Below are 16154 nucleotides of genomic sequence, written 5' to 3' on the forward strand. Positions count from 1 at the left end.
AGGCAGCATCCGTGGAGAAAAGCAGGCGGTCAACGTTTCGGGTCAGGATCCTTCTTCAGGACTGAAGATAGGAAAAGGGGAAGCCCAATATATAGGAGGGAAAAGCAGAGCAGTGATAGGTGGACAAAAGAGGGGAGGTGGGGTGGGCACAGGGTGGTGATCATTAGATGCAGGTAAGAGATAGTGATAGGCAGGTGAGAGGGAGGAGGGGAGAGCAGATCCACCGGGAGACGGGGCAAAGGTAAGGAGAGGAAGGAGAAAAAAGGTTGAAAAAGAGGCTGGGAAAGGGAAGAAGCATGGTGGGGGGTGTGGTTTACCTAAAGTGGGAGAATTCAATGTTCATGCTGTCAGGCTGCAAGGTTCCAAGACGGAAAATGAGGTGCTGTTCCTTCAGTTTGCGCTTGGAATTCTCCCGGCAGTGGAGGAGGTCGAGGACTGACATACCAGTGATGGTGTGGGAAGGGGAGCCGGGAGATGCAGATCGCGGTTACGGACAGAGTGCAGGTGTTCTGTGAAAAGGTCACTGTTTGCCAGTCACTTCAACTCCCCCTCCCACACTATCACTGATATGTCAGTCCTCGGCCTCCTCCACTGCTGGGAGAATTCCAAGCGCAAATTGGAGGAACAGCAGCTCATTTTCCGACTTGGAACCTTGCAGCCTGATGGCATGAACATTGAATTCTCCCACTTTAGGTAATCCCCCCCCCCACCCCCCCCCCATGCTTCTCCTTTTCTTCCCATTTCTACCCTCTTTTTCTGCCTTTCTTCCCCTCTCTCCCTACCTTTGGCCCATCCCCCCGTGGATCTGCTCTCCCCTCCTCCCCCACACCTGCCCATCACTATCTCTTAACCTGCATCTCCCTATCACCACCCTGTACCCACCCCACCTCTCCTCTTTTGTCCACCTATCACTGCTCTGCTTTTCCCTCCTATATATCGGGCTTCCCCTTTTCCTATCTTCAGTCCTGAAGAAGGATCCTGACCTGAAACGTTGACCGCCTGCTTTTCTCCGCGGATGCTGCTTGGCCTGCTGAGTTCCTCCAGCATCACAGCGTTTTTCATCTGGATTCCAGCATCTGCAGTCCTTTTTTTTTCTACAGTTACTGGAATCCTGAAATAAATGAGAATGCTGGAAATACCCAGCAGGTCAGACAGCATCTGTGGAGAGAGAAAAAAAAATGAGTTAATGTTACAGGCTGATGACCTTCCATCAGAGCTGGCCAGTTCCGATACAAACCGGAGAGGCTGGCTATCTGAAATTATTGAATTCAATTTTGAGCTCTAATGTCTGTAAAACGCTTGCACAGAAAATCAGTTGCTGTTCCTCAGGCTTACATTGGGCTTTGTTAGAAGAGCATAAGAGGCCAAAGACATGTCATGGTGGGGGTGGAGAATTAGTGACCGGCAACTGGAAGTTCAAAGGTCACCTTTGTGAACTGATTAGAGCTGTTCTCCAAAACAGACATCAAATCCAGTATTGAGGCGATCACATCATGAGCACTAACTGTAGTACACCGGACTGAAAGTACAACTGAATTACTCCTTGGAGTATTTGTGTCATTGGATGGTGGGAAGAGAAGAGGTTGAAAAAAAAGGTGTTACCCCTTTTCCACCATCCACGAACCCAAGGGTGACCCTGAGCTTCCATTGTTTGGCACTTTAATTCTCCATCCCATTCTGATCTATATTTGTCCTCTTACACTGTTCCAACAAATCCCAACGTACATTCAAGGAAAAGATCTGATCTTCCATGCAGACGCATGACAGCCCTCAACACTCAACACTGATTCGGTAATTTTAGGTAACCAGCCTTTCCAGCTTGTTTCAGAACTGACCAACTCCAATGAAAGGTCACCAGCTCGTGACACTGTTTCAGGTTTTCTGTCTGCACAGCTGTCGCCTACCCTGCTGAGAGTTTCAGAGTTCTCTTCTATTTCAGATTTCCAGCAACCAACAAATCACACAATTCCAACACTGATTTTTCACTCTCTCCTTCAATTATTTCCTTCCAATTACAGTTGCTCCAGACAGATAAGCTGGAGTTAACATGCCGTCACCACCCTTTCCCAGCCAGCAGCAGCACCATTTGACCACAGTGTGTCTTGGTCTCCACCTTATCACAGACACCCCCTTTGATCTCTCATTCTAACATACTATTTTCCTAACTTTACCAGGTTCTGATGATCTGAAACTTTAACTCTGTTTCTTCATAGATGCAACCTGATCTAATTCCATAACATTGTTTTTTTTAAAAAAAAACATTCAGATTTAGTAGATCTACATGTCTGTTCAAACTGGCATAAGAGGTCCCATGACACCATGCAAAGAACTGCATAAAGTTCTAAGTTCAATGCCCTTGCCAGTAATCTTGCCAACACCAGAAACAAATAATCCGGTCGGTGATTCATTCGATGTTGCTGGACTTGTGTTCAAAACATTTATATACATAACATACATATACACAGAACAGTGACTGCACATCATAAAGCAATTCACTGATTGTAAACTTCAAATATCCTATTGAAGTGATAAGGTGCTATATAAATTCAAGTTCCTCATGTTGTTACTGGGATTCATGAATAGAATAATATTGGTGGTATGTAATTTGCGACTTCTGCCTGTTTAACCATCGAGGGAAAACCGGCCACAAGTAGTGATCACTGTCAGCACGGACACCAGGATGAGTTATGGGCAGTGAAGTGATCATGATGTGACACTGAACCTTTTCCCTATATGGCTTTTCCCATAACCTAAACCAAATCTAGTCTTAACTGCACTGAAAATTCAGGTGTCCGATGTTTAAAATTTGTAACTTGATAATCTATAAATTCACAAAGGTGAACAAATAGAGATCTAACTTCTGCATATTCAGGATGTTTCTCTATATCCAGTTCTTAATTATTACTTGGAATAATATTATCCACGTTATTAGAAGTAGCTGTTAAATGAGCTAACTTAAACACCCCCAGATGACCAAACTGACCAAAAGAAATCAGGTGATCCAATAGTGAATTACAAATAGTTTGGGACCAAAATAGTAATTGTAATGAAATGGAAGGTAGTCATAGATTTAACCTTAAAGCACGCAGTTTTAAAGCTTTTCCCACATGAGGTAGGTAGCAATATTTTCTCAACATTAAATATCAAAGAAGCTCAACATAAATATTTTTCTTTTAAGTCTATGCCACTGACTAAAATGGAAACATTTCAGTATTAATCCTGCACAGATGAAAACTGAAACAGTTATTGTACCATAAAGAATGTTTTGTTAACTTTCATAAAATTTGTCATGGATAATTTAAACTTTACTCATAAAATTAAATCAATAGTTGCCACATCGCTGATACAACATACAGCAATGGAATAGGCAGGAATATTCACCGGAAGTCTGGTTTCAGTTTCCAGATTCCATCCCCTGAGGAGCTTCTGTGGAAAGTGCACAAATTCCGAAGTAGTTCTCGGAAAACAACTGTCTGTGTTGATGATAATTTGGACTGGAACTCTTGTAACAACTCTGCAGTTGTGGCTTGCCCATCGCTACCAGCCTGGAATGCAATGAAGTTCCTCATTTCCACCAGCAGATCATCGTGTTCGGTTGGAACAGGGGGAGGTGCTGCTTCTGGCTCTGAACTCCCGTCAGTCTCGAGTGCTTGAGAGAGAGTCAGATGGTTCCTGGCACGCATTTTGGCCAGTAACGAAGATGAGGATGGAAGTACACGACTTGTCTCCTCTTCTGTTGCAATGCCACTGAAATGAGACCTGGCAAAATTGTCCTTTTCAAGTATAGCAGCATCCTAACCATAACAAATAAACCAAAAGAAAAGATGTTATTCAAATAATTCACAGCACTCTTCAGTTAAACAAAGTTATTGTGTACAGCACAGCTCAATAAAGACAAACCATTAACCCTTTCTCAACCTTTGCAGTAGCTATTACAAAAGTAAAAAAAATGAAACCTCTGATATAAAATATGAAGTCAATGCAGAGTTTCAGAAACTCAGTGCTCAACTTTATTCAATAGTCTTACGAAAGTGGGGAATTATCCAAGCACTGTTCATTGTTACCAGTAGAGATAGGTCATGTTATGATTAAAGTACTCTTTGCACTGGAGCTCCAGCACCTTAGCACTTAATGCTGTTGAAACTTTCATTTTGATGAAAAAAATTCTCTGCTTCTAACAATTAAATCAGAAGATAAATCAAATAAAGTGCATGGTGATGGATACTTCAAGCTACTTAATTGCAGGTATCCTGCCATGCTACTTTTCTGAACTAAGGTTAGCTCACAAGCCTATCTTTTAAATTTGTCTGCATGAATTCCCAGCTCAAATATCTCTTTATTCAACAGACTCAGCACACTATGAGCTTGGCTGAACACAGCTGATCAGTTCAACTAGAAACAGAAATTTTTGGGCCAGAGGATACAAATACTTATGGTATCATTTTACTGTCCATTTAATTGATGCAATATTCTTTCTCATGACCTCGTGCATGATAGGCACGAGTACAATTTCTGTACTTATAATTAATCTGAGGCTTCACACCTCATTCCTACAGCACAGAACTCACTTTTGGCTAAGGCTAAATCAGTAATGTTTTCCAAACAGGAACTTAATGTCCTTTGGTTCCAGTAACAACAATTTACACATAGATTATCATCTAACAAAAACTGTCCCAAGGAATATCACAAATATGCACAAAAGGAGCAACCAAGCCAAGGACTAAAGAACAAGGCAGTAGATCTTGGGTAATGCTTCTTGGATGGAAGTGGTTTTGATGATTGAGGTGACGTCTGGCTTCAAACTCAACTCAGAAATGACAGAAGAACCTTGCGCATTGGTCACTCGGAGGTTCGTTAGTAGTATATTTGACAGCCAAAGTCCAACTGAAACCAATTGCCAATATCGTAAATCTGAGAAAACAGTCAGTCCTCAGGATGTTTGATATGCCTGAATAGTACTGCTGCAATTAGTCAAGCAGGCAAATTATGCTGAACTGGTATAAAACACTGATTAGACGATAGCTATTGCATCATGTCCAATTCTGGTTATCTAACTTTTTGGATGGATGTGGAGGTCTTCGAGAAGATGCAGGAAAAGGTTACTCAAATGGTTCCAGGGATGTAAAATTGGAACAATAAGGTTAAGACTGCAGAAGCAGGGTCGTTCTCCTTGCAGCAAAGAATGTTAAGAGGAGGTTCTTAGAGGTGTACAAAGTCAAGGGTTGACTGGGGGAAGAAAGCTATCCCCATTAATGGATGGCTCCAGGACAGGGGCTCATATTTAAATTTTGGGCATGATAAAAGAGGGAGATGTGAGAAAAAAAATGTATGCAGGAAGTAGTTATGATCTGGAATTCACTGAATCACAGAATGGTTACAGCACAAGAGGGAGCCAACTGGATTGTCAAGTGTGCACAGCCTATAGGAAAAGAGCAATCTAGCTCATCCTACTCTCTCCATAGCAAATTCCTTCCTTTCAGGTACTTATCTTTAGAATACTCCCATTGACCTGCCTCCACCACTACCCCTGGACCCCAGCTAATTGCTGGACAAGGTTTGGTCATCAGTTTGGGTCCTTTTACTGATCATTCTATGACCCCTAGTTTTTGACCCTTTGACCAATAGTTTCAGTTTCTCTAGCTAGTCTGTCTATACTCTGTGTGATTTGGGATACCCCCACCAGACCTGTCACAACATCCTCTGTTCCAGCAACAATAATCTCAGTATGTCTAGTTCATTCACATAACCAAAGTTCCTCATCCCAGAAAGATATTGGTAAATCTCTTCTGCACAGATTCTAGAGCCTTTACATTTTTTCTAAAGTGTGGTGCCCAAAAAGTGACAGAGTTGTGGCCAAACAAGTGTTTTATAAAAGGTTCAACATGACTGAGGAAGTGGTTGAGGCAGGTACAATAACAACATTTAAAAGACATTTGGACAGGTACATGGATAGGAAAGGTTTAGAGGGATATGGGCCAAACGTGGGCAAATGAGAATCTTGATCAGCATGTTCTAACTGTCACCCTGGTAATAACATGCAAATATTCTCTTACTCTTTTTTATAAGTAATTTGTAAAAATCATGAAAAAACTACCTTGCATTTTTCTGGCGTGGATTTGGAAACAGGACTGCTAGTTGGGATCAGCGGGTTCTTTTTCTGACCAAATCTCAACCTAGAACACAAGAAACAGTAAATGATTTTGAACTTTCACAAAAACATTTTACAAGTGTGCATAATGCTCACACAGTATGTTATTAGACTTATTTTCAATGCATGATATTGCTTTTTAAACTTCATAAGAACATTGTTTACACAGCAATGTTTTTGAAATTCTCATTTTGCTCTCATCCTAATCAAACGGGTGTTGAAATTATATTACCACGTAAACAATGTAAAAGTAGAACTAAATATGTAACCAGAAGAATTGAATGACATCTATGGGTAAAGTTCAATCAGTTTATTGACTAAACTAAAATACACATTTTTAATTCATTGATACAATTTTAAGTTGGATTTCTTTCATTCCATTGGCATCAAGCATACCCAAGGGCTGTTCTAGGAGACTGGGCTATTATCTAGGAGTATAAATTTCTTAAAAGTAATTTTCCTCAGCCAGGTGGGTGGCTTTGGAGCATCTCTTATGTGGGTCTTACATTATGGTCTTCGCTGTTTTCTGTGAAACCAATGAAGAACATGGATGTTCACCTGAGATCTCACCAGAATGACTTAATAGATCTGCCAACCTGATCTAACATCACACGTCCCATGTCACAACATAATTATGATTCCTTGATGTCTTGTATTCTCCATGAAACCTATGATCATTTTGCTTGGTTCTCAATTCGTTTACTTCTAGTCAACATAAAAGCCAGTATATATTGGAAAATATATGCTCCCCAAGAACCAGCTTCTGACCTGAAGAAAGTAAGTGTGATAGTGTGTTGTAAGTTTGAACAATGCAAACCTTTTCCAATGCTTAAGCAAGAAATGATAGAAGATGCACAGAATCTCTTTGTGATCCATCTGAATCGACCATGACAACAAATCATTTGGCTTACAGCTATAAATCAGGTCAACTTATATAGAGCTAAGAATTGATTCAATAAAATATTTGAATGTTTCTTGCTACAAAATAGCAGTTGTCATTAGGCTGGATTTTGAGGTCAATGTGAAGTGATAGTGCTTGGTGCTGACCTCACAGGAAGCTGCCCACAAAGATCCAGTCATCTCTGTGGGGTAGATTTCCCCTTTTCTAATGTTGCTTGCGATCAGGCATCATTTCAAAAGGATTCCCTGGTGTTCAGCAACAGCAATGGCACCAAACTGGCTGAGCAGCCAATCGTTCAGAGGAATTCTCAATCAAAAAACTGGTTTTAAACAGTTTACTAAACACAAAATAAAAGACTGAAGCATTCACAAAATTAATGTGACCTACAGATAGAAGAGCTGGCCAATCTGTAATGTCTCAGAGTTTAAGACCTTAAAAGTGCTGCTGGCCTTGTAAGGAAACCAAATAATTTCTGAGAATGTACTATTCAAGGCAAAATGAGTAAGGGTAGTTGATGGGCATCTGAGAGAGAATAGGATACAGGAAATAAGTAGGAGAATGGAGTTGATGGAAAGCCCCAAAAGCTGGCATAAACTTGATGGGATGAATGGCCTCCTCTATGTTGCAAGAACAAATGGGGAAAAATATGCAAGGAATTACATTGTCGCCAATATCTTACTTTGGACCAGCGACTGCTACTGGTGACTGGCTGCTGCAGTTCCTGGATGAAACACCAGAAGAGACAGCCAAGCAACGTTGCCTTGATGCCTTCAGTGCTTTCAAAGCCTCCTGAGCAACTCGATTAGCCTCTGCTTCCACTAGCACATAATCAGGGTTGGATGACTCCATTATAACATCATGCTGCATCACGCTGTGGATTCCTTGATAAATCCAGAAAACACAGCTAAATTAAATTCCAATTCTGCAACAGTTTCCATCCTTGAGTTAAACGAGTAGCTCTGCTTCTATTTCTGACTACTTTAGCTTCCCACTATTATGAACTCACAACATACAAATTATAAGCAGGAAAAATATCTATTTTACAATAAAAATCACCTGACATCAGATTCATAGCCATGCACTTTACATTTGCTCTCCTGCTCAAATAGATTTAATGAAGTGTAATCACAGTGCTCAGTGCATAGTTACGGATCTAACAGTGAGCTTATCTGAGCCACTTTTGAAAGATTTGATTTCATAGTAACATGCAATAGAAAGAAATCTATTTAATATTTTAATATTTAATATTTTGTTATTTTTGTAAAGGCACTTAAATGACCAAAATTACCAGACTTTTTGAAGAGTTTTTCCAACACGTAATCATCACTCTGTCTGCGAATTTCCTTCTCTTTCTGTTCTTCCTCAGGGTCCCTCTTTTTCATTTTCTGCCTCTTTACCAAGTGTGGAATGAGCTCACCTTCACAGTATGCACCTTTGTGGTGCTTGCGTTTCCTGTGCTTGTCCTTATCTTTACGTCCACAGACTGAAAGACCACTATCCTGTTCACCCTCCAAGAGCTGATGTTTTGTTTTAGACTGGTGTTTATGAAGTAGTCTACAACTTTTGCTGGTGTCTGCTGTATTTTGCAATGTTTCTGAAATTAGGTGATTGTTTTTTTTCTCCTCTTCTGATGCAGATTGTCCTGGCTCATGGTCATCAGAGAGTCCAGCTTTCCTGATGGATGCTGGTTGCATCAAGGGTTTACATTCTGCACTATCTGAATTGCTGTTACTTGTCTCGTGCAGTGGATCAGTGGATTCACTTCTATCACAGTTAATATTCAAGCCATGATATTCTGTACGTAACTTAGTTGGACATTCAGCACAATTTGTTTCTACTTTTACCTGAGGCAGAGTTTCAAAACTCTCACAATTATTGGTCTCTTTCACTTCACTTTGTGAGCTATCAGGAAGTCTGTCTGAATGGGTTTTCTGTGAATCACAATGGGAAGATGAATACCGTGGCAATTTAAAATGCTTGATGGAATCTTGAGCTGATGGAGCAATTTTTCGTTTCTGTGAAGAAGTGAAAACTTTTCCAGTTTTCTTTCTGAGTGTGGTTGGCACTTGAACATCTGACCCTGTGCCTGTCAGAAGACAAACAAAATGAAAGATTAGTTGTACTATTTGATTGATGCACACACTTATTTAACTGCATTTCAAAGTAAATTAATTTGCTGTAAAATGATGAAGACCCTCAGACCATGAAACACAAGAACAAATTCACTCTTCTCTGATGACAATTGCTACCATCCATTACCCATTTGTTTGAGTCGTACTCTTTCCTTAACTGCCTGATTTTTCAGTTCAGTTTCTCACAGGAAACAAACTGTGCCATTATTCACCTCCTCTGGGAGAAAATTAACAAGACACAACTCCACAGTCAGCACTATCCAGGCAAGTCCTCAGTGAGTAGGACTCATGCCATTTCGCTCCACAGATGACCCATGGAGTTCCTCTAGCAGTTTGTTTTTTGCTCCAGATTCCAGCATCTGCAGTCTCTAGTGTCTCAGAAGATTGTGGGTACAAGTCCCTCTGCAGAAACTTGAGTAAAAAACCTACTCGAGAACTGACAAAGTGCTGCACTGTCATAATGCTATTACAGCATCAAAGACCCAGGTTCAACTCTGGCCACTGTCTGTAAGGAGTTTGTACGTTCTCCCCGCGTCTATGTGGGTTTCCTCCCACATTCGAAAGACGTACGGGTTAGGAAGTTGTGGGCATGCTATGTTGGCACCGGAAGTGTGGCGACACTTGTGGGCTGCCCCCAGAACACTCTACACAAAAGGTGTTTCGATAAACGTGTGACTAATAAAGATACTTACAGATAAATTATTAAATTGAAGCTTCATCTGGCTAGCTGGATGTAAAAGAACACAAGGCCAATGTTCATCTCTCAACCAAAAACTAAAAGCAAACTGTCTAGCTGTAGAAGCTTGCTCTGTGTAAACTGGTTGTTATGGCTCCTATTTTACATGAGTGCCTACACTTCAGAAATACTACATTGGCTGTAAGTGTTTTGGGACATTGTGAGGTTGTGAAAAGTATTACAAAAATGCAACTCTTTCTTTAATTCCGCATGGGGATTTGCAAAGCTCATGCTTGGTTTAAGAAAATGAAGGACAGCAAAACATGGTGAATTACAATCCTGGCACTCACCTTTACCACGTATTATTTTATTTGTTGACATTAAATTAGGTAATACCTGCAAAAATTGCACTTGTTTCTGTTCCCTGAGAACCATCTGGGCTGCTTAATGTGAAAAGCTCAGTAAGATCATTAGATTTGAAAAACCGTCTCTGCTTTGGATCCTTCAATACTCGATTACACAGGAATTGCTTGAAAATTTGTCTGTAATTAAGTGAGAATGACATAATTTATTTAAAGAAACCACTTGTAAAAAGAATTACAATTTCCTCATAATTACTTTAGCAATAAAAAAGGAAAATTAAAATCACAGGCCTTGTTGGTTATGATGCACTTTTAAGAACTGTGTTGGATTACAGCAAGCTAGCATTCATTTAAAAAATAATCACATAACCTTTCTACAACTCGTAAACTTTACTAGTGTGAATTTATTGCGTTTTAAAATTGTTTCATTTCCCAATTCTAATATAATATTTATCTCAGACAAAAATGTTTGAACATGTAAAATATTACCAAATAATTTTATACAGGAAATTTCAATTTCCTATAGTGCTCACAAAATGACTTATCTACCACCAATCTGATACTGTCCACAGGGGAGAATTCCAGCAAGTGCTCCTTCCCCAAGTGCTTGACAGAATTATTGGTTCTCATCTAAGTGTGGTGCAAACAAGACAAATCTGTTACAGAGGATTATGCAGGAAAAAACATTTGCAGCAGCATGTACCAATGCTACATTTAGTTAAAGATTACAAAAAAATTAACTCATTAATTTTATATTGAATCCTTTCTGTACATCTTCATTTTGATTTATTTACATGGGGAGAGTCAAACTGTAAAGTGCAAGTAACAGAAGGAGGCTGCAGGGAAACAGGAATACTGGAATCAAGTAGCATCTGGAAGTAGACAGGTTTACATCTGAAGTAAGATCCTTCATAGTGCTGCTAGTGAAAGGCGATTGACAAGAGCAGTGGGTAAAGTCATTCATGCCTGGGCCCTAGGTTCAAATAAAATCTAGATGAATGAATGAAAATATCTCCTCCCAGCTATTTTCAAATGTGTAAAATCAGATAACATAGATCGCAACAAAAAAAAGTCTGACAATAGCAGTAACTGGTAACATCACTCAGAGATGCCGAAGGATGGCTGAGAAGGGCCACTGAAATCGACTCATTGCTATAACAGGAGCTGTTCCACTGCTACTGAAGTTGGGTTGATGCATACTTTTAACCTAAAAAACTACTCAGCAGGTCAGGGCAGCAGCTATAGAGGAAAATGGACAGTCGACGTTTTGGGTCGGGAGCCTTCAACTGATTCTGAGGGAAAAGATATACAAACATTTGGAAAGACGGGTTGATTAGGGACAGGCAGCAAGGTTCTGTTGCATGGGAGGTCATGTCTCATGAATTTGATTGAGTTTTCTGAAGAAATAACCAACAAGGTTGATGAGAGCACGGCAGCAGACATGGTCTATATGGACTTCAGTAGGGCCTTTGAGAAGGTTCTGCATGGCAGGCAGCTATGGAAAGTTAGATCACGTGGGATCTAACTAGCTAGCTGGAGACACAATTTGCTTGATGGTAGGATGCAGAAGGTGATGGTGGAAGATTGTTTTTTGGACTGGAGGCCCATGACTAATGGTGTTCTCCAGGGCTCGGTGCTGGGCACATTGCTATTTGCCATCAATATCAATGACATGGATGAGAATGTACAAGGCATGGTTAGCAAGTTTGCAGATGACACTAAAATAGGTGGTGTCGTTGACAGTGAAGATGGTTCTCAGGATTTATAGAAGATCTTGATCAGCTGGGTAAGTGGGCTGAGGAATGGCAAATGGAATTTAATTCAGATAAGTGCAAGGTGATGCATTTTGAGAAGACAAATGAGGGTAGGACTTTCACAGTGAACGGAAGGGCCTTGGGAATGTTGTAGAACAGAGGGACCTAGGTAGTACAAGTACATGGTTCCCTGAAAGTGGCGCTGCAGGTAGACAGGGTGGTAAGGACGCATTTGGAATACTGTGTTCAGTTTTGGTCACCTTGCTATAGGAAAGGTGCCATTAAGCTGGAAAGAGTGCAGAGGAGATTTATGATGAGGTTGCCAGGACTTGAGGGACTGAATTATAGTTAAGCAGGTTGGGACTTTTTTTCATTGAAGCATAGGAGAATGAGTGGTGATCTTACAGAGGTGTATAAGATCACGAGGGGCAGAGATAGGTGTGGTTTTGCGCCTCTTCCCGTGCTACTGATCAGGCCGCAATCCCCCAACCCACTCTTGATCTCATACCGGGGTGCAGATGAAGGTCTTGACCCAAAACGTCCAGTGCCCATTTCTCCCCACAGATGCTGCTTGACCTGCTGAGTTCCTCCAGCATCTTGCTTATTGCTCCAGATTCCAGCGTCTGCAGTCTCTTGTATCTCCACACTTTTAACCTAAACTGGTGATGCCCCTGAGCATGACAACTGGAGTTCTAACCTCCTCATCTTTTGGGGCCATTTATAGGGCCGCAATTTTAATCAATTCTTCTCTTTTTAGTACTGAGCATTTGCAGTGTTTTCTTGTTTTCCTTGCAGTTGTTTCTTTTCTATTACATCTCCATATGGATGAATGCAGAACAATACATCTGTACTTATAACTGAAGAGTACTCAGGGGAGGGGAGAAAATCAAGAGCAATGCTTTGCTGGTCATCCAGTGTGAAATTAAAACGTTCTGGCTTGTAAAATAATTTAGAATAAAACAAAATGGATTCTAGGATAATTTGTATTTTCTACAAAATCAAACTGCAATTTCCATAGTTTAATGTGACAGGGCACATCACCAGTTGTGAACAGACCTGTGATAGATCTTTTCTTCAATCGATCCAGCTGTCAGTAACCTGTAAACAGTCACTTGTTTCTTTTGGCCTATCCTCCAGGCACGCTCTCGAGCCTAAGAGAAGGGTTTAAGTGAATATCATCCATCACTATGTAAAGCGCTTCAGAATCAAAAGGCAAACATGGAGAGCGCATACACAATTCATTTCTCTGAACAGTTACAGCTCGAGTATGTATTTTCATTGCTGAAACTATGAGCTTTTATTGCAGAGAAACTTTCTGCAGCAGGGCAAAGGTTTATAGTCACATTATAGTTCAGGAAAAAATTTGTTATAGCCCCACCTGCACTAAGCAGTCATATTATTTGAATTCCAGCAGTTTTTAATTAAGTTTTCTACTAGCTTTATACTTGCTTTAATTGCTGCCAGCTGAACAACCATACTGCATACACCCAAGCAAATGTGTGTCCGGCTATCTTGTAGGCAACATTTTATTTCAGAATACTCTTCACAGCACAGAGTGAACTGTTTAGTGTTAGCACTGGATCAGGCATTTCAAAGTAATTTAGATTGCTTCAGTATGTACTGCTCATGAAACCTGTCACATTCTCTGTCAAGACCGGAACATTAGCAAAATAAAATATCAGAACAATTGAAACCAGCAATCCCACCTGAGAATACAAGGAAACAAGATATACAGATGGCAGATTTTAGTTGTTATTCTTAATGTTACATTATGTGAACACATAATTGCTTAATAACTAGTCTAAATGCACATGCATGTTTGTGGCCTTATGTGGACTGCAGACAAGAGATGAAAGTACAGTATCTATTCAGCACTGTTTGCTCTGATATAAAATGAAAAGGGCTCACCTGTGTGTCAGTACTTGGGTTCCAATCAGGGTCATAGATAATAACTCTGTTTGCTCCAGTCAAGTTAACTCCCAAACCACCAACACGAGTGGTTAGAAGGAAGACAAATATGGAAGAATTCTGTAACACAAAAACACATCTGTTTTTTCAAAAAGCAGTAAATATTCTACACGCACGGCAAACAGCAAGAATAAAAAAGCATTGATGTAACATAAACAAGTACTGCAATATTCTGCGTAGCTTCTACCTCATTGAATTTAGAAATGAGTGGCTGTCTAGAAGCAATTGTTGTTGATCCATCCATTTTAAGATAAGAATAGCCTAGATTTCGTATAAACAGCTCCAGGATGTCCAGCATCTAGTGCACAGAAAAGGAAAAAAGTGTTTATCTAGCACATGGAAGTGTATCTTTATGGAAATACTTTCTAAGATATCCAGAAATGAACATACACATTTATAACAGAACATGCTCAAGTTGCCACATATATTGAGTATAGACTACAATTCTATTATTTGCACCAGGAATACATAAACTGTAATGAAAGTAGTGCAATAGGTGTACAAACTAATTTTATTTCAAAAGCTGTTTTTATCTTAAACTCAAACCGAATGAACTGAATATTGTTCAGTTATTCTCCAGTTGAAAATATGTCAAAATCTTTTTGAAGCAACATTATCTGTCACTATCAGTTCTGATACAGCTATATAATGAAGCGTTTGATTATATACAAAACACATAACCTTACAAATATAATGTAACTTAGCATTATTTTAATGGATCTATTAAAGGTTTGCATACAATGCACCAAGATGTGGAGGAAGTTAGCATTAAATGTAGTTTGCACTAAACAAACACTGAATTTTAAAATAGGATAAAAACTATTGGTGTTATGGACACCTGGCACTCTTTTATGTTAGGTAGGAAGAGGCAGTAAGTGGATTTGCCAAAACATCCTTAAATCTGACCTGCCGTGACTGTGAAAAGAGCAACACTCGATGTCCTTGTTTGTACCACAGTTTTAGCAAAGCATCGACTACGATCATTTTTCCAGAGCGCTTCCAATATCCAAAATGCTCTTCTTCAGTCAGGTGTTCATCAGGCACACCCTTCAGAATCTTGGGGCCACCTGAAAAGAGATCTGGGTGATTGCAGATCTTCCTGAGAGCTATCAGGCCAGGGAATACCTATGTTAGATAGGGTGAGGGTGTGGGGAGAGAAAGAGAAAGACTGCTTAGCAGCACGCCCATTTGCTCTACTGTTTAAACTATGACATGTTTGTATATAGAATCAGAATTAGGTTTATTACCACTGACTGAGATGTCATGAAGACATGAGAACATGCATGGGCAAGAAATCTTGGTACCAAAACTGAAGATTGTGAGTGAGTGGACGTGATGTATTTGGACTGTACAGGTATTCCATCAATGATAACAAGCAATTTCTACGTCAAAGAACAGAATGGAATCTTAATTACTCAGCAAACACTTTAAGCTCAATTTTTTATCCTCTGTAACCACTCAAGGATTCATATTCATGCTAAAGAGTTCATCATTGTTTCAGTAGTAGGTACTAGTCCCTACTCCACCCACTCCCTGAATTGGGACCAAGCTTCCTTGACGAATATAAAGTAACAGCAAACCAGACCTGCATTTCTCCGTTGAGAATCTGATAGACCTCCTTGGAATCTATAAAACTTTGATAGACCTCACGCTGCTCTTCAGTTAAGCGACAGAACAGCACCTACAAAAAAAGGGCTCCCGTCAGTTTGAAACATTTCTCGTTAAAGCGTTCATTAGGACAACGGTGTTATTTGGCATTGATATTTCAGAATAAAAAATTCTGTGAACCTGCATCTATTTCCTGATAGCACAACTGCTTAAATTGTGTCATGCAATCTATAAAATGTCACACTTGTACGACAAAGTTTAGACTTCAAACATGTTCTGTTTTAAACTGGATGGCATAGTTATTGGAGTCACAGCATGAGACCCAGGTTCAATCTAGACCTCAGGTGCCATCTGTGTGGAGTTGGTACATTCTCTTTGTGACTGTGTGGGTTTCATCCAGGCACTCCATTTTCCTCCCACATCCAAAGACATGTGGGTCGGTAGGTTAATTGGCCATTGTAAGTTGCCTTGGTGTGTAGGTGAGTGGTTGAATCTGAGGAGAGTTAATGAGAACGTGAGGAGTGTATACAAAAAAGAACTGATGTAGGATTGTGAGAAATGGGTGATCCACAGTCGGCATGGATTCAGTGGGCCACAGGGCCTGC

The 16154-nt window shown here is 40.1% G+C and overlaps 1 protein-coding gene across 1 annotated transcript in view; it reads right to left on the minus strand.

The window, feature by feature from the left end:
* Nucleotides 1-1073: 1073 nt before the first annotated feature.
* ercc6 (excision repair cross-complementation group 6) overlaps nucleotides 1074-16154 on the minus strand; it is a 55467-nt gene continuing 40386 nt past the window's right edge. The window contains exons 12-21 of the mRNA XM_052041641.1: nucleotides 15527-15622; nucleotides 14848-15066; nucleotides 14129-14239; nucleotides 13882-14001; nucleotides 13030-13124; nucleotides 10254-10399; nucleotides 8338-9135; nucleotides 7729-7930; nucleotides 6095-6173; nucleotides 1074-3794 (exon numbers count right to left, since the gene is read on the minus strand). Coding sequence (XP_051897601.1) covers nucleotides 3378-3794; nucleotides 6095-6173; nucleotides 7729-7930; nucleotides 8338-9135; nucleotides 10254-10399; nucleotides 13030-13124; nucleotides 13882-14001; nucleotides 14129-14239; nucleotides 14848-15066; nucleotides 15527-15622 — 2283 coding nt within the window. The 3' untranslated portion in view covers nucleotides 1074-3377. The remainder of the gene's footprint in view (nucleotides 3795-6094; nucleotides 6174-7728; nucleotides 7931-8337; nucleotides 9136-10253; nucleotides 10400-13029; nucleotides 13125-13881; nucleotides 14002-14128; nucleotides 14240-14847; nucleotides 15067-15526; nucleotides 15623-16154) is intronic.

The sequence above is a fragment of the Pristis pectinata genome, chromosome 30, assembly GCF_009764475.1.
Source record: "Pristis pectinata isolate sPriPec2 chromosome 30, sPriPec2.1.pri, whole genome shotgun sequence".
Taxonomy (NCBI): Eukaryota; Metazoa; Chordata; class Chondrichthyes; order Rhinopristiformes; family Pristidae; genus Pristis; species Pristis pectinata.